Raw genomic sequence first — 24,480 nt, 5'->3', positions numbered from 1 at the left:
TTCAGCTCAGGTCATGATCTCACAGTCTGTGGGTTCAAGCCCCACACTGGGCTCTGCACTGGCAACGCGGAGCCTGCTTGGGATTTTATCTCTCTTTCCCCTCTCTCTCTGCCCCTCCCGCACTCTCTTTAAATAAATAAAGAAATAAACTTAAAAGTTTTTTTTTAATGTTTATTTTGAGAGAAGAGAGAAAGAGTACAAGTGGGGGGAGGGGAAGAGAGCATCCCAAGCAGGCTCTGTACTGCCAGCAGGAAGCCCGACATGATGCTTGATCCCATGAACTGTGAGATCACGAACTGAGCCAAAATCAAGAGTCAGATGCTGAACCGAATGAGCCACCCAGGCGCTCCCCCCTTTCTTTTCTTTTGGTAGACAGTCTGTATCAAGTAGAGAAAGTTCACTATTCCTGTTTTCGAGAGTTTTTCTTCTTTTTATCATGAATGGGTGTTTGATTTTGTCAAATGCCTTTTCTGCATCTACCGATATGATCATGTGATTTTTTTTAAGTCTGCTGATGTGACGGATTTCACTGATTTTTAAATGTTGAACCAGCCCTGCATCCCAAGAATATATCCCACTTGGTTATGGTGTATAATTCTTTTAATACTTTTTTGGATTTGATTTGCTAATATTCTGTTGAAGATTTTTGCACATATGTTCATGAGACACTGATCTGTACTTTTCTTGTAATGTCTGCCTGGTTAGTATTAGGGTAATACTGGCCTCATAGAATGAATTAGGATGTATTCCCTTTGCTTCTACCTTCTAAAAAGCCATTATAAGAATTGGTATAATTGGGGCGCCTGGGTGGCTCAGTCGGTTAAACATCTGACTTTGGCTCAAGTCATGATCCCATAGCTTTTGAGTTCAAGTCTCAAATCCAGCTCTGTGCTGACAACTCAGAGCTTGGAGCCTGCTTCAGATTCTGTCTCCCTCTTTCCGCTCATACTCTGTCTCTCTCTCCTTCAAAAGTAAACAAACATTAAAAAAAAAAAAAAAAAGAATTAGTGTAACTAAATATGTGGTAGAATTCACCAGTAAACACGTGTGAGCCTAGGACTTTCTGTTTTGAAGGTTATTAGTGATTCAATTTATTATTTAATAGACATAAGCCTATTCAGATCACACATTTCTTCTTTTATCAGATTTGTGGGCACAGAGTTCATAGTATTTATTATCCTTCTGATTTTCATGGATCTCTAGTGATGTCCCCTTTTTCATTTGACTAGTAATTCGTGCCCTTTCTCTTTTTTCCCTACTTAGCCTGGAGAGAGGCTTATCAATTTTATTGGTCTTTTCAAAGAATCAACTTTTGGTTTTGTTGATATTCTCTACTGATTTCCTATTTTCAATTTCATTGACTTCTGCTTGAATTCTTATTATTTCTTTTCTTCTGCTTACTGTGGATTTAATTTGCTCTTCTTTTTCCAGTTTCCCAAGGTGAAAACTTAGATGACTAATTTTAGATCTCTCCTCTTTTTCTAATCTATGAATGTAATACTATAAATTTCTCTCTAAGCATGGCTTTCACAGCATCACACAAATTTTTCTTTTAAAAACATTTTTTTTAATGTTTATTTATTTTTGAGAGGAGAGAGACAGAGCATGAGCAGGGAAGGAGAGAGAAAGAGGGAGACACAGAATCTGAAACAGGATCCAGGCTCTGAGCTGTCAGCACAGAGCCCGATGTGGGGCTCGAACTCACGGACCGTGAGATCACGACCTGAGCCGAAGTTGGATGCTTCACCGACTGAGCCACCCAGGCGCCCCAGCATCACACAAATTTTGATAAGTAGTTTTCATTTTTATTTAGCTTAAAGTATTTTTAAATTTCTCTTGAGGCTTCTTCTTTGACACATGCTATTTAGAATAGAAATGTGTTGTTTAATCTCCACGTATTTGCTAACTTTCTAGTTTTCTCTTACTTCCTAGTTTAATCCCACGGTGGCCTGAGAGTAGACATTGTATGATTTCTATTCTTTCAAATCCATTATGATGAGCTTTTTGTTTTGTTTTGTTCTTTTTCTGGCCTAAAATGTAGACTGCCTTGGTGAATGTTCCAGATGAGTTTGCGAACAATGTATATTCTGCTGTTGCTAGGTGAAGCAGTCTCCAAATGTCAATTTTATCCAGTGATGGATGACGTTGTTGAGTTCAGCTATGTCCTTACTAATTTTCTGCCTGCTGCATCTGTCCGTTTCTGAGAAAGGGGTGATGAAATGTCAACTATGAGGGTGGATTCACCTATTTCTTCCTGCAGCTCTATCAGGTTTTGCCTCACATAGTTTGACACTAGTGTTAGGCATATACATGTTAAGAACTGTTATGTCTTCCTGGAAAATTAGCCCCTTTATCATTATGTGATGCCCTTCTTTATCCCTGTTAACTTTCTTTACTTTGAAATCTGCTCTGTCTGAAACTAAGATAGCTACACTTGCTTTCTTGATTAGAAAGATTAGTGTTAGCATGTTTATCTGTCTACATCTATTTACTTTTAATCAATACATGTCTTTATACTTAAAATGGGCTTTTCCTTCCTTATTTTTTAAAATTTGTTGAGTACAGTTGACATACAATGCTACATTAATTTCAAGTGTACAACGTAGTGACTCAACATCCCTTTAAGCTATGCTGTGCTCACCATAAGCGTAGCCACTGTCTGTCACCATCCAGCACTACTACAACATCATTGACTATATTCCTTATGCTGTGCCTTTTATTCCAGTGACTTATTCATTCCACAATTAGAAGCCAGTATCTTTTCCTTTTTTCTATGTTTTAAATGTTATTTATTTTTTGAAAGAGAGAGAGAGAGAGCGCACGAGCAGGGGAGGAGCAGAGAGAGAGGGAGACAAAGGATCTGAAGCAGGCTCTGCGCTGAGACCAGAGAGCCTGATGTGGGGCTCGAGCTCACAAACTGATAGATCATGACCTGAGCCGAGGTTGGACACAACCAGCTGAGCCACCCAGGCACCCCTTTCCTTCTTTTTTGAAGAGCTCTTTCATTATAGAAATATTCTTATATATGCAAAATACAAATTAGTAGTAGAAATTCCTAGTACATGTCACACAGCTTCAACAAATTAGCAACCTGTTAGCAACAATGACCAATCTGGTTTCATCTATACTCTCACCCATTCACCATGCCTGATTGTTTTGAAACAAGTATCAGACATCATGTCATTTCATCCATAAATGTTTTGGTATGTATCTCTGAAAGATATTTTTAAAAATAACAATACTATTTTTATCCGTTAAAAACATGGCAAGTTCTTTCGATAGCATCAAAAATCCAGCTAGTGTTTAAATCTCCCCAAAGATTTCATAAATGTTTCTTCCTTTCCTCCCCGCTCCCTGGCCCCTTTCTTATGTTTTGTTTGAATTGGGATTTAAATGAAGTCTACATACTATGTTTGGTAGATCTCTTCTAGAGCTGTATTGTTAACAGTAGCCACTGGTCACAAGTGGTCATTTGAAAGATTTAGCACCTCAGCCACATTTCAGGTGCTAAATAGCAACATGCGACTAGTGGCTACCATGTTGGACTGTGCAAATACAGAACATTTCCATCATCAGAAGAAGTTCTGCTGAATAGCACTGATCTAAAAGGTTTCTTTCCCCTTTTTTTTTTTGTTTTCTTTTATAATTTATTTATTGAAAAAATTCAGTTGTTTGTGTTATAAATTCCTAGAGGCTCGATTTTGCTGTTGTCTTTCCTTTCTTGCTTTCTTTTAAATTATTATTACTCCTTTTCGTTTCCTCTTTATTAGCCTAAAAGTTACATATTCTTTCATGATTTTCTTAGGGATTAGTGCTATGAACTTATTAACCTGTAGGTACCTCAGTTTCCACATCTATAAAACAGGGGTAACAATAGTACCCATATCTCATAGTTGTAAGGATTTTTATCTTGAAGGCGTTTAAAATGATGCCTAGACACCTAGTACATTCTCTGTAAGCATTCTTTATATTTACTACGTCCCCCAAAGTTTCGATGTTAGTCAGATCCCAATGTTTAATTTATTTTTGCTTTTCTCTTATACAAATGGCAACTCTACAAAATGGAATAATTACCCGACAGCGCAGGGACCGCTTGATCAGAAGATGTTTGTGACGAGGATAGAGCTGTGAGGCACAGACTGGCTGGAAGTCAGGCTGCAAGAGGCGCTGCTGAAGGGTGGTCACTAGTATGAAAGGCAGGAACCAGGCTTAGTTTGTAATGACTTGCTCAAAATCAGGCTTATATGAAATTATCACATGAAACAACACTTCCCTTGTGAATAGTTCTTCAAAAAGCTACTATATTGAAATTTGACATTTTAAAGTTCCTCAGGGGTGCCTAGGTGACTCAGTCAATTAAGCATCAAACTTCAGCTCAAGTCACGGTCTCACAGTTTGTGAGTTCGAGCCCCCCCGTCGGACTCTGTTGACAGCTCGGAGCTTGGCTTTGGATTCTGTGTCTCCTTCTCTCTCTAACCTTTCCCCACTCACACTCTGTCTCTCTCTCAAAAAAAAATTTTTTTTAAAGTTCTTCAAATGATTGTATCCATCTCACTTGCTACTTGATTTATTTTACTACTAACAGCTATGGCATTAAAAATCTCAAAACCCAGGGGTGCCTGGGTGGCTCAGTTGGTCAAGTGTCCGACTTTGGCTCAGGTCATGGTCTCACAATTCATGGGTTCAAGCCCTGTGTCAGGCTCTGTCCTGACACCCTGGAGCCTAGAGCCTGCTTTGGATTCTGTGTCTCCCTCTCTCTCTACCCCTCCCTGGCTCATACTCTGTCTCTATCTCAAAAATAAATACCCATTTAAAAAAAAACAAACTCAAAATCCAGGGCATTTAGTAACCAAAGCAGATTAGATGTGAAATAGAAACAAAGTAGAATAATGTAAAATATTACCTTCTGTTAAATTGACTGGCCTTGTATAGTAATCTTCAGGTAGAGGTTCTACTTCGTCCACGGCCTGAGCTGGCTCAATCTTTATCTCTTTTTGGTCCTCTCCTTCTTTAAGGCTAAAAGATAAAAAGCACTAATTTCTCAAAGGTCCACCTGATTATATTCAAAGTCTATGATAGCAATAACTGAAGCATTCTTCTATTGTAGGACATTCTTTCTCTGCTCAGGTCTTTTCTAAGCATGAGACTCTTCTTCCCCAGTAGGCACTGTTTTACGTCACATTCCTTCAATATTCATTTTGATACCTGCTTTTCTCCTCCAAGCCATTTTAATGTCCAAACTTACGACAGTCCGGCAAGAGTACTGATGGTTGCACCAGCTCGTGGTCGCTGAAGCCTCGTTCCAAGACCATATTTGTCCTAAAGAGAGTTCAGAAATCCCGATTACAAATCCCGTATTTATACATCCTATTTACCAAAAGAAAGATTTTGGGGTGGGACAGCATGAGAAGCTCAGGGAAATAAGCAAAAAACAAAAACAAAAACAAAACAAAAAAAAAAACCAAAAAGCTAATTTAAAGTTCCTTTTAAAGAAATTTGTAGCCCCACATCATTTTATTCTTAAAAGAATAATAAAAGCATCACACATGGAGACTGAAACTATATTAGTACAGCAAAATTGAACTAAATGTGATTTTTATTTTATTTTTTACTATTAATCTAAAAGTATCTAAGCAATGGCTCTATGGCTTAGACCAGAACTATGTGGAGTGTCTAAGCTACATGATGAATGTCTTCATGGAACACCAGTGATCACCTGCTAACTTCTTCAGGGTTAGCAAGAATCATAAAAGAGAACTTACCACTACATGAATAGTGTGTTGCTGTAGGCCCCCAAATAGCAGCAGGTTGCAACAGAGACAAAAAAATGCAGCATAAGATAGAAGCAAACTCATACAGCAGGCAGGTTATAAGGGAAGCTGGAAGAATAATGCCTTTAATTCAAATTCCTCTCCTAAACATAGTAGTGCGTATGCTGATTATAGCACTGAACTATTCCGTAAGTTTTATTTAGCCTTCATTAAAGTCTCTGGCAAATGTAGATGCCTTGCATGTCTTAATGTTTTATTAAATACTAAGTTTTTTTTTTATAGAACGCTTCACAAATTTGCATTTATCCTTGTGCAGGGGCCGTGCTAACCTTCTCTGTCGTTCCAATTTTAGTATATGTGCTGCCAAAGCGAGCACAAAACTAAAGGTTTTTATATGGACCTCACCAACCCTTAGAGTTTCAGTGATTTAAACTAATTGTCATACAGAAGCAGGATGGTAAGTTACATTTCCTCAACTGTCAAACTACCCTACAGGATTTTTGTGAGAATTAAATAAAATGGGAAAAGCACTTAGCACGGTGCCTGAGACATCACTGTCCTTCAATAAATGTTATGTATTCAATGTCAACCTGCTGGGCCCCCAGCAAGCATGGAGAAAAGAAATTGTTCTGTGACAGCAAATGAAACTTGGGGGACAATAACAAAAGCGCCAAATCCTAACCTTTTGCGTCTGGATTGGTAGTACAAATAGTCGACAGTGACTTCCATAAATAATTCCTAACAATTACACGTACATATGTTACTATTTATTTAACCACCCAAATGTATTGCGTAAAAGTCAGTGTTCTTCACACTGGAGAAACATAGGAAGGTGCCAGAAATAATCATGAGAGCTGGAAAACCATTACTACAGGATGTCAAAGGTGGGCTACTGGGTAACGTGAATAAAATCTACCACTTGCCCACCTTCTTCTGACTTTCTGTTTAAGAGTTCTGTGATGCCTACAAAATTAAACATGAGCTGTGGGGAATAATCAGGAGAGGGAGGACAGTGATGCAAAAAGGAACACAAATGTCCTTAAAACTGAAAGAACTCAAATAGAACTCGTGATATGGCAAAAGCGTTAACTGCTAGACTTAGACACTAGGATTCTCTGCTACCCATCATTCAGGAATCTAAGGACAGTGGCCAATTTCCGAAAGGGTCACTGTTCTCATGCCACACAGGCCTCGATCAATGAAATACACACTCCTTTTTTGGACCAAGTCCTCACCGAAAAAGCCAAAGGCATATAGTTTCTACGCCGTGCTAGTTTCTTGCGATCTCGTTCAACCTTCTCTTTCTGAGCAAGCTGCTGGTAATACTCAATCAGTTTGTTCATCTGTAAGAAATCAAAGATGCAGTATTTGTTGCATAAAAAGCTAACAGGAAATATGCAAAATTAATCAACACCACTGACTGGACACATAACGAATGAAGGAGACAAATTACTACAGTAGTCAAGTTTGCCCTTCAAAGAGAATTTCTCTTTATCACATTTCTCTCAATTATTTGCAGAATTAAAATGGAAACTGTGGCAACAGGAAGAAACGGGCAATGAAAAGGCTTGGAAATTTCAAGCCCTCTTTTTATTATTCTTTTACTTCTTTACTTGTTTCCCCTCACAATTGCTCCCATTTTCTCCGCATGGCCACAGGACATCTAAGACTGTGACAGCTTGTACTGTCTTCACCACTCATACCTTTTCATTTTTAAAACGTATTTTAATCCTAAGAGCAATATATGTTGTGAAAAGTTCAAACAATATTTAACATAAAGAATAAAAACTGATACTTCTCTTTTCTCTTGTGCCCAAGTCCACCCTTCCCCTCACCAGAGGCATCCACAATTATCAGCTTAGATAGCATTCTTACACACAGACATGGGTATGATAATATTACAATCTGCCTACATTAAAACAAAAACCCCATGTATACATACGTAGCTTTCATAGGTCTGAAAACACTTTTCATATAGGAGAAATAAATTATAACTTTTTATTTGACTAGAAGTATTAGGAACTTTTCATCCAGTCAACAGATCTCATTGTTTTCAAGGCTGCATCTTATTGTGTAACACAGATATCTGTTAAGGTATTTAAGCACTTCCTATGATGCGACTTTAATGGCTTCCTGATATTCACTTTCAGTTCAGCAGCAATTACTTCTTAGAAGCACTAACGTGATCTTGTCAGCACTTAGTTTAAAAACAGTTCAAAGCTTCTCAATCTCCCTGACTTGGTCCAAGTGGTCCCACATGGTCCAACCCCACATTCTTCTGTCCATTTGTCTGATACTGTGCTGTGCTCTGGTCACACTCCCCTTCTTGTCTACAACTTGTTTTGCTTCTTCCATTTATAAGCTCTCTGTATGTGCTGTTTCTCTGCCTTGAATTCTTTCCCTTCTGTGCCTGTTTGTCCTCAGAGCTCAGCACAGTCCTCAGACATGGACTCAACTAGCTGAAATCTCCCTAATAAAGGTTCACAAGGGGCCCAGGTGGCTCAGTCAGTTGAGCATCTGACTCTTGGTTTCAGCTCAGGTCATGATCCCAGGGTCGTGGGATCAAGCCCTGCATCAGGCTCTGCACTAAGCATGGAGCCTGTTTTAGATTCTCTCTCTCTCTCTCTCTCTCTCTCTCTCTCTCTCTCTCCCTCTGCCCCTGTCCCCCACTCTCTAAGATAAATAAAGAAATAAAGATGAAAACAATTTCTTTAAATGTTCACATGGCACAATTTCTTTCTCCTTCACATCACATATCACCCTTTCTCCTTTATCTGGGGATAATTTGATCAAGTTTTATTTCCCCATTGGACTTCAGCTCTATAAAGAAAGGGACCATGTATCCCTACTGTTCAGCATGGCCCCTGGGACATAAGTGCTCAATAAATGTCTGGTCAATGAATATACATATCTTTGTGCATAAATGCAAGTATTTCCGTAGGTCACAGTTCATATAGATGCTGTTGAAAGCTCAAGAAATCTGTACTAATTTACACTAACAATAGGGTATGTGAAAGGTCCAATTCCTCACACTCTCATCCATGGTATTTCTAACTTTTGCTGATATCACAGGTGAGTGATTAGAAGTCACTGCTTAATGTACAGCCTGACCGTAAGTCCTTCATTTCACTACCACGTCATCTTCTTTCTCATGTTTGAGTTTCTGCGGCAACGAATCAGCTCGGGTACCTCCCAAACAGATCAATTCACTTTAAACTGTTAAAGAATGCTCGAGTCGTGCTTCTATCAGCAACCACTGCTTCGTCCAAGGGCATCTTATATGTGTGGTGTTTCTAGGAGTTCAGACATCTATATGTCCATGGTATTTCCAAGAGCATTTGAGAACAAACAGAACCTTAACTTAGTTGGCGGATACATGACAAACAGAAACAAACGCATACTATGTCCTTATTCTGATTCACAACCTGGCCACAGAACTAAAGCTACAGCTAGGTTTTTCTATGAACTTAAGTCAGACTGGAAAACACAGCCATTGTGACTTAATGTCTTATGAGAGCACTTTCTATACGTAACAGATACCAAAAAACACATCACAGATTTCTAAGCATATGCCATATCCATAGTCCGTAACATGGAAGATCTTCAGCTTTCCCTCCATCTTTTTAGCTCATCCTCTCTCTTGATGACACTTCACTCACCCGTTGCGTGTGAGGATTTTCGGGTTCCTGCCAACCACCACTAGCTGCAAGACAAAGGAACGTTAAGCATATTTTCATAATTTAATATTTACATTTTCATAAAAACCAGATCATCTGCGGGCCAAATAATGCAACTTAAACACATAAAATCACAGAATTTCTAACAGTCCTATAAATTATATAAACCAAGACACTCAGAACAAAATTTTCACTAAAAATAATGATGGTGATAAAGATAACCGCTCCCACCACAACTAACACATGCATAGTTTCTGTGCCAGGTATTTGAAATGTATTACATACCCTTTTATACTCATAATAACCCTCTGAGACGGGCATTCTTATTATCAGTCTCATTTTACCAATGAGGAAACTGAGGCTCAAAGTCACATAGATAGTAAGTGGTGAAGCTAGGATTCAAACTCAAGTAGTCTGATTCTTAAGACCCTGCTCTTACCTGTAATGCTGTGCAATTTGTATGTTCTATGACCTTGATTTAGAGAAGAATTTCTTTCATAAGAAATACACCACACAAATCATAATGGAAAAGATTATTCCAGAAAGTTAAAAGTAAAACCATAATGAATATAGCTGACCGCTGAACAACATGGGTTTGAACTGCATGGGTCTACTTATAAGTGGATTTTTTTCAATAAGTACAATACAGTAATGTAAATGTATTTTTTTCTCTAGCTTATTTTATTATAAGAATATATATGTATACAATACATATAACATGCAAAATATGTGTTAATCAACTATTTATGTTATCAGTAAGACTTCCAGTCAACAGTAAGCTATTAGTAGTTGTTTTGCTGGAGTCAAAAGTTATAGCAGATTTTCGACTGCATGGTGGGGGGCGGGGGGGGGGGCGGTCAACATCTCTAACCTCTGCACTGTTCAAGAGTCAACTGTGACTGTGTATCTCAATAAAGCTAACCAAAAAAAGCTGAAAAGCAAACCATAATGAGATACCACTTTATAACCATCAGTTTGGAAAAATCTGGAAGAAGTCCAACAATACTAGACCTGCCAACAATCTGGAGCAATGGGTAGTCTACCCTTGTTACTGGTGGGACCAAAGTTGGGAAGCCATTTTGGAGCACTAAAGATATACACAACTTAAGCAATTTTACTTTCAGTTATGTAGAGAAAACTTTACTCTTGTGACTCAGGAAATATGTACAAGAATGTTTCTAACAGTACTGTTGTCCAAATCCAAAAAATGAAAACAGCCTAAGTGTCCATCAGAAGAGACTGAGTGGGTAAACTGTGGTAAGTCATGCATAAATCAACTACATACCACGAACATAATGCTGACAGAGAAAAGTTGTAGCAGAATGCATGCAGTGTTTTTCCATTTGTTTCCAATTGAAAAGCATTTGGCAGTGGCTACATACATATATGGAGAAGTATAAAGACAGGCATGGGCACTGATAAACTCTAAATTCAGGACTGGGATGATTGCTTCTCTTTAGGAGGCAGAGGAAGGGGGATGCGGTATGGAAAGGCCTACACAAGGGCTTAAACTGTTTTGGTTCTGTTTAATTTCTGCAGCTGGAAGATAAATACAGGAATGTGTATTATTTGTATAACTAAAAATAACCTTTTTCCAAAACAAAAAGGACACTTGTTGAAGGTGACACCATACCTTCTTGCAAGAAACTGCAACAATTAACATCCTTTAGTACAATATTTGTATTTTAAAGGCTGCCTTACTTGAGACAAACATGAAAAACAATTATGTGAAAGCAATGTTTTAGTTGTAATATTTTGAAAACTCTGGATGTTTTTACCTAATTGCTTCCTTAGAACTGGTAATTTATTCTGAAGAGCAATTTGGGAAACATAACAATCTCATTTCTCTGCACTTTACAGACACAATGGCTTACTTACAAATAAACAAATAGTTCTAAGTGGTTTCAGAGCTTCTCACACGCCAATGACATCATGGAAGAAAAAATTGTCTGTACTCTTTAAGAGCTCCTAGTATTCAATTATCATTGTCAAGATACCCTAGAGAAGATAGATTTCTGAAGTAAACACAGGTTTTGAGTTCTGAAATATAAATTTTCCAACCCTAATGGCTCATAATCTAAAAAGCATAAAACATCCTCTACAGAGTAACACTGAGAAATCTATTTGGACTTCTGGGCGTTGTTTCTATAATTTGATAACAAGACACAAAATACAAATGTAGAAAAATACACTTCAACTCACTGGGGCAAATGTACTATGCCACTGTGGGTTGTTTTTCATAATTAACTTAAATTTGTAAGCAAATTCAAACAACTTACTTGCCACACCGACATTAAAACACACACAAACAGGGGCGCCTAGGTGGCTCAGTTGGTTAAGCATCTGACTTTGGCTCAGGTCATGATCTCATGGTTCGTGAGATCAAGCCCCACATTGGGCTCTGTGCTGACAGTGCAGAACATGCTTGGGATTGATTCTCTCTCTGTCTCTCTCTCTGCCCCTCCCAGACTCATACTCTTTCTCTCTCAAAATAAATAAATGAACTTAAAAAAAATAAAAAAAATAAAAAAAACCATGCAAATATTTACTAATGATCTAAAAAGATGCTATAGGAAGGATCTTTCTAACACAAATCACATTTCAGGAAATATCTATCCACCAATGAACATTCTTAAGGAACTAAAGATACACTTGTTAACTTTTGCTTTTGAGGAGTATTTTATCAACCTCATGTACAAAGTCAGAAAACAACCAAGAGCTCAAGCATTCTAAACGAAAAGAGCAAACACCACAGAATCAAATCTTAAATTTTTAAGAACAGAGTTGAATCTAAAGAAACTTCATCCATATTTACTTCTAAAGTATGTGAAAATCTGTAAGTTTTTAGTGCCCAGGTGCCTCAGTCGGTTAAGCATCCAACTCTTGACTCTGGCTCAGGTCCCACGATCTCACAGTCGTGAGACAAAGCCCCGCTTAGAGCCTGCTTAAGATTCTCTCTCCTTCACCCTCTGTGCCCCACTTCCCCCCCACACGCACACACACGTGCTCTCTCACACACAAAAAGTTTTTAAAGCCCATCTTCACTTTTGTTATGTCAACTGACATAATGAGTTTGTTATGGGCTTCCTCATAGACTAGTAAGCTGAAATTTTAATGAAAATCCCCAAATACAAATTTTTAACAAGTCTAAATCAAGTTTCAGAATTGAAATTTCATTCAATTTCAGAAATAAGACAATGAGGAGTTAGCAATACTACTGTTTTTATAAAAACTAAATAGCAACTCAAGATTTTGAACTGACTGTACACAGTTTCTACTTTCTGGTGTTAACCATGGAGTATAGATGAAATGTAAAAATAAAGGAAGTTTCCTTTACTGAAGATAAGTGCAATCTCTGCTCTGAAATACTCAAATGATGGAGAGGTAATTAGGGCCTTAGGTCTTTAGGTCCAAACCAACACAGTTTTTCTGTTTCACTGACAAACATTTTACATATGCACATTTGAGGATGTGTTTGAATGCTCCGGGATATTTGGATATGGAATTGTTGGGGAGAAGAATAAAAGCAATTTAATTTTAATAAATGGTGAAGGTGGAGCCCCTGGGTGGCTCAGTCAGTTAAGTGTCTGACTTTGGCTCAGGTCATGATCTCATGGTTTGTGGGTTCCAGCCCTGAGTCAGGCTCTGTGTTGACAGCTCAGAGCCTGGAGCCTGCTTCAGATTCTGTGCCTCCCTCTCTCTCTGCCCCTTCCTCTTCTCCATTCACACTCAGTCCCTCTCTCTCAAAGATAAACAAACATTAACAAAAAATCTTTAAGTTAAAATAAATGGTGAAGGAGATTTAAGAATACACTATCATGATGAGCACTGAATAATATATAGAAATGTTGAATCACTGTATTATATACCCGAAACTAATGTAATACTGTATGTTAACTGTACTGGAGTTAAATAAATAAATAAAATGTCATTTATTTTGTTAAAATAAAAATAAATATAAATAGAGGTGCCTGGCTGGCTCAGTTGGAGGAACATGTGACTCTTTATCTCGGGGTTGTGAGTTCAAACCTCATGTTGGGTATACATTTTTTTAATAAAAATACATTTTAAATAAATACATTTTTTTAATAAAAATAAAAAGAAATAAATTTAATAAATGTTATCAAACTGCTCTCCAAGGCAGTAGTACATGAAATGACTATTCTCCCATATTCTTGCCAACCCTTGATATTAACAGATTTAAAAAGTTTGTCAAATCAATGAAGTTTTCATTTGCATTTCCCTGATTACTGGTAAAGTTAAACATACCTTTGTGCATATTTATTGACTTAAAAAATTTACCTCACCAAGTTGCGTGTGAAAACAAAAATCCAATCACCTGAACAACGAAAACTAAATGAAAAATTCAGACATTCAAAACAAAGTCTTTGTTCCCAAGAAACTCCTAATAGTGTTAAAAACACCTGAAAAACTCACATATACAGAATATTAATAGTACAAGGCATTTCATGATATTCAAAGAAAGAGTAGAAATAAAAAGAAAGGCCTAAAATATTTCAAGGGTAAGGAAACACGAGGGATGGGACTTGTGAAAATAGAGAATCATTTTAACCCTACTGTGGGTCCTTCCATGCACACACTTTGGTTATTCATCATTTTTATTTCCACTCCTGAGAGCTGCTATTCTTATCCTTAGCCCAATGTTTCTTTGGGGTCTCTTCCTTGATTTACAAGGGTTCTTTATTTTTATTTATTTACCTTTAGTCTGTTATATATGATCCAAATATTTTTCTTAGTCTTGTTACTTTTATCTTTTAGATCTGTTCATGATGTCTTTCATCATCAGGAGTGTTTCTTTTTTATGAAGAGCATTAATATTTTGATTCTAAGAAAGTGTCAGATTTATCCATACTGTTTTACTAACTCTAAGAAAACTAAATAGTTTACCCAGTTTTAGATGAAACATCGTAGCCCACAAATGTGAGAATTTGGGAACATGAAAGATTTAGCTCGGAATTTAGCTCCTACCTTCCACAGGTAACAGAAATAATAATCTGTGGGCGATTACAGCACTGCCAATCTCACAAAATCTCATGCTGAAGTCCACCTGACTCACCCACAGATTTGTCTGCCATGCCCACATCTCTAGATGTCCAGCGACAAAATCCACAGGCCAGGTAATAGGCTTTCTTCATGGTGGTCTTGGCTGGGTCATCTGGAAGCTGTGTGGAGATGCTCGTTGCCCGAGTGGAGAGAGTGTGCATACAGCCGGGACAGTCAAAGCAGTTGGCACACCTATAACACAACAAACACAACTGTCCATTCATTTGACAAATATTTATCAAGCACCTGCCATGTGCCACACATTGTTCTAGGTGTTAGGAATTCAAGAGAGAACTATAAGGAAGGAGTGACCCTCAAACAGTAAGAAATAAAAAAAAGTATTAAAACCTTGTTTAAAAATTTTAAAAATAGGGGCACCTGGGTGGCTCAGTCGGATAAGGGTCCAACTTTAGCTCAGGTCATGATCTCGTGGTTCACGAGTTCGAACCCCACGTCAGGCTCTGTGCCGACAGCTCTGAGCCTGGAGCCTGCTTCAGATTCTGTGTCTCCCTCACTCTCTGCCCCTCCCCTGGCTCATGCTCTCTCTCTCTTTCTCATAAACAAATAAAAAACATTAAAAATTAAAAAAAAAATTTAATATATTTTTATAATAATAATGTTCATTATTTTTTGTAAAAAAAGCAATCAGCACCAAAGTCCCTGAAGAATTAGAGCCTAACCCAATCCTACTCCACAGAGGGAATCACTGTTAAACAGTCTGGGGTTAACTGTTTCAGACTCTTTTTAGGCTTGTACAGATCACGAAGATTTCCGATGAAGACAAATGTCACAGCTCATGCCTTGAGAGAGGAAGAGCAGTTGCACAATGGAAACCTGGGAGGCAACAACACAATAAGCTGTGAAACTGGGTTTGGAAAATAACTGCTTGTGTGCTGTGCCAGAACCGACCCAGCAACCAAACAGTGCCATCAAACTGCAGCAGTTCAGAAGCAGTGCATTTTCAGGGCTTTCTGCTCTCTCCTTAGGCACTACTCTTCCTAGTGCTCAGCCAATGTTTCCCCTCCAGGGGCCCCTGGGCCTTGCTGCTTTTAATTTTCACCATCTGAGATTATTAAGATTTCACTTCCACTCCTGGACTTGTTCTGAAGCTCTGCTCCATAACTCTAATTATGCGGTATTTTGCCATGTGGATAACATCCTCATATAAGGATAATAATAGTACCTGCCCACTGTTTACTGCTCACTGATATTTTGAGGATTAAATAAAAATTAATGTGTGGACAGCATACAAAAAACAGTGTCTGGATCATCAGGAGCTATTTCTTGGGTTCAGGAAGGAAAAATAATAGCGGTTCGCATCCATGGAGGTATACATGCTAAGCTAAAAACCAAATGGCACCCAGTAGCAACAAACATACCTACTACCCAGGTCTTGGTTTTTAATACCAGTTTTCTAATAAAAGGAACCAGGACTCTTTAGAGAAAGAGACTTTAAACTCTTTAGACTAATTAGAGAAATGGCTAATTCAGGACTGAGGCAGAGTCCTGGGATGAGCCTGGATTATCTTGCAATACCAGAAAGTCAGAAAATGCTCAAACAAATGAACAACCTCCCAAACTCCCCGCCCATGCAATGGTGGGGGTAGTAAAAGGGTTACAGGAGTCTACAGAAAGAGCTCCAATGGCCAAAGCTGGAGGGAGGGAGGGAGGGAGGGAGGGAGGGAGGGAAGGAGGGAGGGAGGGAGGGAGGGAGGGAGGGAGGGAAGGAAGGAGGGAGGGAGGGAGGGAGGGAGGGAAGGAAGGAAGGAAGGAAGGAAGGAAGGAAGGAAGGAAGGAGTATTGGATTATATCCTAAGGTATATGAAATCAATATTCATGCTTTAAGTAAATGATTAGATAAATAAATAGGGGAAGAGAGAAAAATCTTCCATGCAAAAGAATTCCAAATAATTGGTGTAGATAACCCTCACAGAGGGGAAGCATAACTCCCTACGATTTGAGTGTTGACTGTAATAGTGGCTTTTCTTCCAAAGAGTGCAGTATAAAAAAGGAGAAAAAGAGTAACTCTACATCAGAGAAACCTGAAAAATACTAGCTCAAGCCAGGTGATCAAGGTTAACATCAACAGTAATAAGTCCTATTGATGGTATGTGCCCCTGATGTGATGTAACAAAAGATGCACTTTACCTCTGTTGTCTTCCTCCCTAAAACACATTTCCCCTGCTGACGAGAAAAACATCAAATTCCGTTTGAAGCACATTCTCCAAAATATCTTACCTGTACTCCTCAAAACCTTTAAGGTCATCAAAACCAAGAAAAGTTTAAGAAAGTGTCACAGCAAGAGGGGCCTAAGGAGACATCACTATTAAATATAATGTGGGTATCCTAAATAGAATCCTGGAACATAAAAAGGAGATTAGGGAAAAACTGAGGCAACCTGAATAAAATATAGCATTTATTTAATAATAAAGTACCAATGCTGCTCATTAATTTGAAGGAAATATACCATACTAACACAAGATGTTAACAATAGGGGAGTCTGTGTATGAAGTAATAGAATTCTCTGTACCATCTTCACAATACTTCTTAAGTCTAAAACTGTCCTAAAATAAAAAATTAATTTAAAAAATCAAAGGACATTTCATCTTTAGCAAAGGTGATGCTAAAAAATGAAAATCAGCTAGTTAAAAATGAGAGTTAATTCCATGTGTTTTATTCAAAAAATAGTTGAGGAAAACAGAAAAAAAATGGATCCCAGTCTTACCTATTCTTTTTTAGTTTGGCTTCAGCCGATGGCATATTTTCTAAGCAACTGGGACAATAATGGGAGTCCACCTAGAAAGAAACAAGAAATAAAAAATCAGAGAAAAAGGCACTCGGTCTAGCTTGTATATATGTCTACGCCAAATAGTGAATTCTAAAATATACTGCAGTGGCAAGTGAGAAACCACTGATCTGCCAAAGAATCTAGACTGTTTTCAGCTTAGGGTTTATTCTTCAACCAAGTTTTTTCTTATCCTCTGGATTTCCTAAAACCCTTCCATTTTTCCTTTCTGCTCTTTCCTGTTCCCTTTCATCAGGGTATCATGTATGAGATGTGTTAAAAGTTGTCTTTGTAAAAGAAGAACTCTATGATAATCTAAGGAACAGATTAGTGAAATAAAATAACCCAATTTGTGAAGCTGTGATCAAATATCCTTCCATCCTGCTTAGCTTTAATGGACTGTAATAACTTGACCACACTTAAACTGTTAAGGAAGACTTAAAAGTTTTCTCCTTACTGAAGTATTACACATTTGCAGAAGTATAGATTAACATTTACAAAATCAGCTAGAGCCAACTATGGAAATATTTAAATGGCAAATTAAACTACTAAGCTAGCAAGATAGTCTTATTGTGTTTAACTCAAAAACACAGTAGAAAATTAAATTCATTGTATTTTTTAAGGTCTGAATAATTATTTTCTTTAATGTAGGTAGATCCTGTTTGACAATTCTAGTAACCCTAATCACCTTCAGATGTAAACACAGATTTATTTGAATATCAGCATGATGATAGAAATTGGCTTCTTCTTTCATCATCTGCTATACACAGGACTACCTTTGAAAAAATAAAGGTGCTGCTCAAATAATCTCCAGGAACATACAGTATTGCTAACTAATATTTACACGTATTCATCATAAAAGGCCAACTATAATTTGTTCCTTCCTGTGGCTCTTTTCAAATTATGCCTGTCCCTTCATATGCAGATCCAATCCCAGGTTCTCACTAAGAACTTTCTGGGTTCCTCCACCCCTCACTAGCCTCATCCTTCTCCAAACCCCAAACGCCCAGGTACACACCAGTCTGTCTGTAAAAGTTGTGGTCACAGACAGACTCTCTAACAGATCCTTAGAAATCATGGAGACTGATCTCTCTAATGACCACCAAATGGGACTCTAATCCAATAAATTCTGGAGGTGAAGGTGGAATAGGAAACATCTAAAAGACAAAGGACCCGCTAAAGAGATATACACAGATAAAATACTAACGGAGAAAGAAAACACATGGATTTTTCTCTCATATTATTTAACTGCTTTCTCTGACAATTCTTAATACTATGAAAAATACACCCAACAAGATAATTATTGTTAATAATAATGTGTAAAATGGCTTACAGTATAGGACACGTTTTCATATGCACTTTTAACAGTCCAGGGATCTTCAATGAAGTTCTCTGAATCGGGTTTCAAATCCTGATTTGAAAGGCTGCAGTTTCAAATCCTGATCCTCCCTGCCACCCCCAAATTTTTGGCTGTGTGATGTAGGGCAAACATTGCGCCTGTTGCTCTAACTACAAAATAGTTTTTTAAAAAGGTATTCATTCTATTGGCCTTAGGTAAACCACAGCATACAGAAAGCACTGACTAAACAGTAACTGTTACCAGTAGTTTTCCTTAACCAGATCATGAATCACTCAACAGCAGGATTTCTGTCTTACTTGTCTTTTAATTTCCGAAGCTTACTAAACGTATTAATAACAAGATGTGCCAAATGGTGCAGAAGTTTGGGAATTTTATTTGATAATTTAAAAAAATGGGGTAGGTCTTTTACGTTCTGAGCAATCCCACTTCCAACCCCACTTGTGCCTGCGAAGGCCAGCACCATTCCCTCTGGAGAAGCGCCATGAATAGAACCCTTTGAGCTTCTTACACGACAGACCTTATTCTAAGCGCTTTTCACTCAATTTGCCCCAACCCAACCTCTTCCTTGCTGCAGGCCTAGGCATGAGCCAGAACACAGCCCGGGCAGACAGAGGAAGGCCCAGTTTCTGGCCAAAGTAGGGGCAGAACTTCCAGGATGGGAGGAGCATGAATGAGAATGCCTGCGGGCTCCACCCGGTATCAATCAGGAAAGACTGTATCTTGCCCCTCAAGTAGCCTGAATAAGCACCTTTACACCTTCCTCCCGACCCACCCAATTACCAACCCACTCCCAGGAGACGGCCAGGGTCCCCAAAGTCAAGTCTATCCAATCAAAGGGTGCTCTAGAACCAAAAGATCAGCTCAGCCCCACCCTAGGCCGCTCCTTCTTTCCAAATGACAAATTATAAGCAAATTAAATCGCAAGCAAATTTGAGCGACAGAAGACACAGCCAATCACCAAGCTAGGAAATAACTACCCGCCAGTCGCGGTGACTAGGACGAACCCTTCTCCCCTCCCCCAACACACACACTTCATGGGACGACTGCGTTACCTCGTGAGACACACATTCCAGCGACCGCAGCTCGCTACAATAGCGGCAGAAATAAAGCTGCGAGAGCGGGGCCCGAACCTTCTTTTCTCCCTGGACTAGGTACAGAACCCGCTCCGATTGCAGCAGGGACGCCATCTTGGAGGGGGAGGAGCCAACGACGCTCTCGCCGCGTCACGTGACCCAAGAGCCTGCGTTTTCCACGCCGCTTTTCCTACGTCTTTCGTAGGAGACTGCGTAAGGTTTCCGATCTAGAGGGGGCCCGGCGCTCGGCGAAAGTTAAAGTGCGCGTGCGCAGCTGGGAATCCCCGTTTCTCCCCCAGCGTTTCAGTGGGCGTTTGCTGCCCGGACGGAAGTCTGACTTTTCGGTCATTAGGTACGCAATCACAGGTCAAATCCACACTGGCCCGGTGCTCTCCTTTTCCTTGTTTCTCCAGAAGGAAAGGATGCTCTTTTGTTTAATTTACAACCGCCTCTCCTGCCCTCACCTTCCAGACCTACTTCCAGAAGGTAGATGGAAGATCTCAGGGACCGAGTGCCTTCGGAACCGGAAGGTTAAGAGTCACACCACACTTGCCACTGACCTGTAGGAAATCTTCATAGACATTATCTCGTTGGAAATTTCCTAGACTGTGAGCTCCTCCACACAGAAACCATTTCTCATTCATTTCCAGGTTTCGAATACTTAGAATTAGGACTAACTCTACATTGTGGGCGTTCTACAAGTATTACTAGTGAAGGAATTAAATCAATGAATGAACATTATTGCTAGGTGTCGGCTACATTTTTTTTTCTAATACATAAACTAAGGCTTATTTTATGTAAAATGACCTATTTTATGTAAAATGTAGCAGAGACTGGAACCCAGAGACTGGAACCCAGGTTACCTGCCACCAGTTGCGTGCTTTTCCCGTTGCGCTGTTGTATTATTTGTCTGACATTAGAGTTGGTGATTGAGAAGAAATGGAACTGAGTATTAACATTAGCTAACATCTATTGAACACTTATTGAGTACAAGACGCTATGAAAAGATTACGTACATTGTCTCGTTTAATTTTCCCCCAAATTCCAAAAGCCAGGTACCATCATTTGTATTGGGAATGATGGGAAACTGAGGCTCAGAAAATTGAAACCACTTGTCTAAGATTTCAAAAATAGCAGCGGAACTATGTTCTGTCTGACTCCAGAGCTTGCCTGCGTCACTCCTATGCATACTGCCTCCAGCATATTTTCTTTCTTTTTTTCCAGCTTTACTGATGTATAATTGACAATTTAAAATGGTATATAGTTAAGGTGTACACCTTGGTGATTTGATATACATTGTGAAATAATGAACTCAAACAATCTAACATATCCATCACCTCATATAATTACCATTTTCTTTCTTTTCTTTTTTTCTGATGAGAACACTTAAGATCGACCCTTTTGGCAAATTTCAAGGGTATAATATACAGTATTAGCTATGGTCACATTGTTATACATTAGGTGTCCAGAAGTTAATTCGCCTTGCATAACTGCAACTTTGTACCCCTTGGCCAACATTTCTTTATTTCCCCCTTTCCCCAGCCATTGGCAACAACCATTCTCTCTGCTTCTATGAGTCTGACTTTGAGAATCCATACATAAGTGAGATCATGCAATATTTGTCTTCCTGGGTCTGGCTTATTTCACATAGCGTAATGTCCTCCAGGTTCATCTGTGTTGCTACAAATGGCAGGATATCTATATTTATATTATATTTATATTACAGTTATTATATTGTATTGTGCATATATTTATATATCACATTTTCTTTATTCATCTGTTGGCATTTATGTTGTTTCCATATCTTGGCTATTGTGAATAATGCTGAAATGATCATGGGAATGCAGCTATCTCTTTAAGATTCTGATTTCATTTCTTTTGACTATATGCCCGGAAGTGGGATTGCTGGATCATAAGATAGATCTATTGTTAATTTTTGAAGAACCTCCATACTGCTTTGCATAGTGGCTGTACCAGTTTACATTCCCACACAATGTATGACAGTTCTCTTTTCTGCACATCCTGACAACCCTGGTTATCTTGTATCTGATAACAGCCATTCTAACAAGTGTGAGGTGATATGTCATTGTGGTTTTGATTTGCATTTCTCTGATAATGAGTGATGTGTAGCACCTTTTCATATATCTGGTTGTCATTTGTATGTTTTCTAGATATATCTGACTTATCTATAGACACATAGACATGTCTATTCAGGTCCTTTGCAGATTTTTAAATTGGAGTATTTATTTATTTTGCTATGTAGTTTGCATATTAACCCCTTATCAACTATATGATTTGCAAGTATTTTCTTCCATTCTGTAGGTTGCCTTTTCATTCTGTTGATTGTTTCCTTTGCTATGTAGAAGGTTTTTAGTTTGATGGAATCCCTTTTGTCTATTTTTGCTCTTGTTGCCTGTGCTTTTGGGGTCATATCCAAGAAATCATTGTCCAGACCAATATCAAGAAGGTTTTCCCCTATGTTTACTTCCGATAGTTTTATGTCTTCAGGTTTTCTGTTTAGGTCTCCTATCTATTTTGAGTTGATTTTTTATATGATTTCATTCTTTTGCATGTGGATATCCAATTTTCCCAACACCATTTATTGTGTCCTTGGCACCCTCATCAAAGATTGGTTAACTGTTGATGTGTGAATTCATTTTTGGGCTCTCTATTCTGTTCCATTGGTCTATATGTTTGTGTTTATGCCTGTTTTGATTACTGTAGCTTGTAACATATTTTAAATCAAGATCTGTGATGCCTCTTCCTTTGTTCTCTTTGCTCAAAAAGGAGTCTTTTGTGGTTCCATATGAATTTTAGGGTTGTTTTTTCTATTTCTGTAAAGAATGAATTTGGGATTTTGATAGGAATGGCGTTGAATCAGTAGATCACTTTGAATGGTATGGATATTACAACAATATTAATTCTCTTCTAATACATGAACACAGGATGTCTTTCCATTTATTAGTATTTTCTTTAATTTCTTTCATCAATGTATAATTTTCAGTGTACAAATCTTTCATCTCTTTGGTTAAGTTTAAGTATTTTATTTATTTTTTTGCAATTGTGAGATTGTCTTTTTAATTTCCTTGTCAGATAGCTCATTATTAGTGTATAGAAACACTATTGATTTTTATATGTTGACTTTGTATCCATCAACTTTGCTGAATTTATTAGTTCCAACAGCTTTTTTTTGAGTCTTCAGAGTTTTCTACATATATGATGATGTTATCTACAAACATAGATAATTTTACTTCTTCCCTTCTAATTTAGATGCCTTTTGTTTATTTTTCTTGTCTAATTACTCCAGCTAGGACTTCAAGTACTATGTGGGATAGAAGTTATAAAAGTGAGCATCCTTGCCTTGTACCAGATCTAAGAAGGAAAGCTTTTAAGTTTTTCTGTTATTTGTGGACTTTTCATATATGGCCTTTATTATGTTGAGGTAAGTTCCTTCTATACTCATTTTGCTGACAGTTTTAATAATGAATGGATCTGAACTTTGTCAAATACCTTTTCTGTGTCTATTTATGATCGTGTGGTTTCTTTCATTTTTTTAATTGTGTTGTATTGCATTGATTGATTTGTATACATTGAACCATCCTTGCATCCCAGGGATAGATCCCAATTGGTCATGGTGTGTATGATCCTTTTATTTTTTTTATTTAAAAAAAAAATTTTTTTTTAACGTTTTTTATTTATTTTTGAGACAGAGAGAGACAGAGCATGAACGGGGGAGGAGCAGAGAGAGAGAGGGAGACACAGAATTGGAAGCAGGCTCCAGGCTCTGAGCCATCAGCCCAGAGCCCGACGTGGGGCTTGAACTCACGGACCGCGAGATCGTGACCTGAGCCGAAGTCAGCCGCTTAACTGACTGAGCCACCCAGGCGCCCCTGTATGATCCTTTTAATGTGTTATTGAATTTAGTTTGTTTGAAGATTTTTATGTCTATATTCATCAGAGATATTGGCCTGTAGTTTTCTTTTCCTGTGGTCTTTGTCTGTTTTTGTAATCAGGGTGATGCTGGCCTTGTGAAAAGAATTTGGGAGTGGTTCCTCTCCTGTTCTTAAAAGATTTTAAAGAGGAGGGGTGCCTGGGTGGTTCAGTCGGTTGAGCGTCCGACTTTGACTCAGGTCATGATCTCGTGGTTCTTGGGTTCGGGCCCTGCATCGGGCTCTGTGCTGACAGCATAGAGCCTGGAGCCTGCTTCGAATTCTGTGTCTCCTTCTCTCTCTGCTCCTCCCCTGCTCATGCTCTGTCTCTCTCTCTCCTTCAAAAATAAATAAAAAAACATTAAAAAAAATAATTTATTTTTATTTTTTTTAACGTTTATTTATTTTTGAGACAGAGAAAGACAGAGAATGAATGGGGGAGGGTCAGAGAGAGAGGGAGACACAGAATCTGAAACAGGCTCCAGGCTCTGAGTTGTCAGCACAGAACCCGACGCGGGGCTCGAACCCACGGACCGTGAGATCATGACCTGATCGAAGTCGGCCGCTTAACCGACCGAGCCCTGATCTTCTTAATTTTGAAGGCTAATTTTGTGGCCTAACATGTGATCTGTCCTGGAGGAAAACCCCCGTGTGCTTGAGAAGAAGACATTTTCTATGGCTGTTAGGTACGATGTTCAGTTAACATCTGTTAGGTCCATTTGGCCTATCGTGTTGTTCAAGTCAACTGTTCCTTTATTGTTTTCTGTCTGGATATTCTATTCATTATGGTAAGTAGAGCATTGAAGTCCCCTTGTTGTACC

The 24,480-nt window shown here is 38.4% G+C and overlaps 1 protein-coding gene and 1 non-coding gene across 2 annotated transcripts in view; both read right to left on the bottom strand.

Moving 5' to 3' along the window:
• The window catches only part of DCTN4 (dynactin subunit 4), a 31,632-nt gene extending 11,769 nt beyond the window's left edge, over positions 1 to 19,863 (bottom strand). Inside the window, exons 1-8 of the mRNA XM_007093399.3 lie at positions 19,710 to 19,863; positions 17,238 to 17,308; positions 14,526 to 14,704; positions 9,431 to 9,474; positions 7,007 to 7,114; positions 5,246 to 5,319; positions 4,904 to 5,016; positions 4,075 to 4,184 (exon numbers count right to left, since the gene is read on the bottom strand). Coding sequence (XP_007093461.1) covers positions 4,075 to 4,184; positions 4,904 to 5,016; positions 5,246 to 5,319; positions 7,007 to 7,114; positions 9,431 to 9,474; positions 14,526 to 14,704; positions 17,238 to 17,308; positions 19,710 to 19,844 — 834 coding nt within the window. The 5' untranslated portion in view covers positions 19,845 to 19,863. The remainder of the gene's footprint in view (positions 1 to 4,074; positions 4,185 to 4,903; positions 5,017 to 5,245; positions 5,320 to 7,006; positions 7,115 to 9,430; positions 9,475 to 14,525; positions 14,705 to 17,237; positions 17,309 to 19,709) is intronic.
• Positions 6,044 to 6,147, bottom strand: LOC122232108. Its single transcript, XR_006209467.1, has one exon. It is a non-coding gene; the product is annotated as a U6 spliceosomal RNA (small nuclear RNA).
• Positions 19,864 to 24,480: the final 4,617 nt, after the last annotated feature.

Source organism: Panthera tigris, chromosome A1 (genome assembly GCF_018350195.1).
Source record: "Panthera tigris isolate Pti1 chromosome A1, P.tigris_Pti1_mat1.1, whole genome shotgun sequence".
Classification (NCBI taxonomy): Eukaryota; Metazoa; Chordata; class Mammalia; order Carnivora; family Felidae; genus Panthera; species Panthera tigris.
Note: the sequence above shows the minus strand (reverse complement) of the source record. Positions and strands in the feature narration are given on the sequence as shown.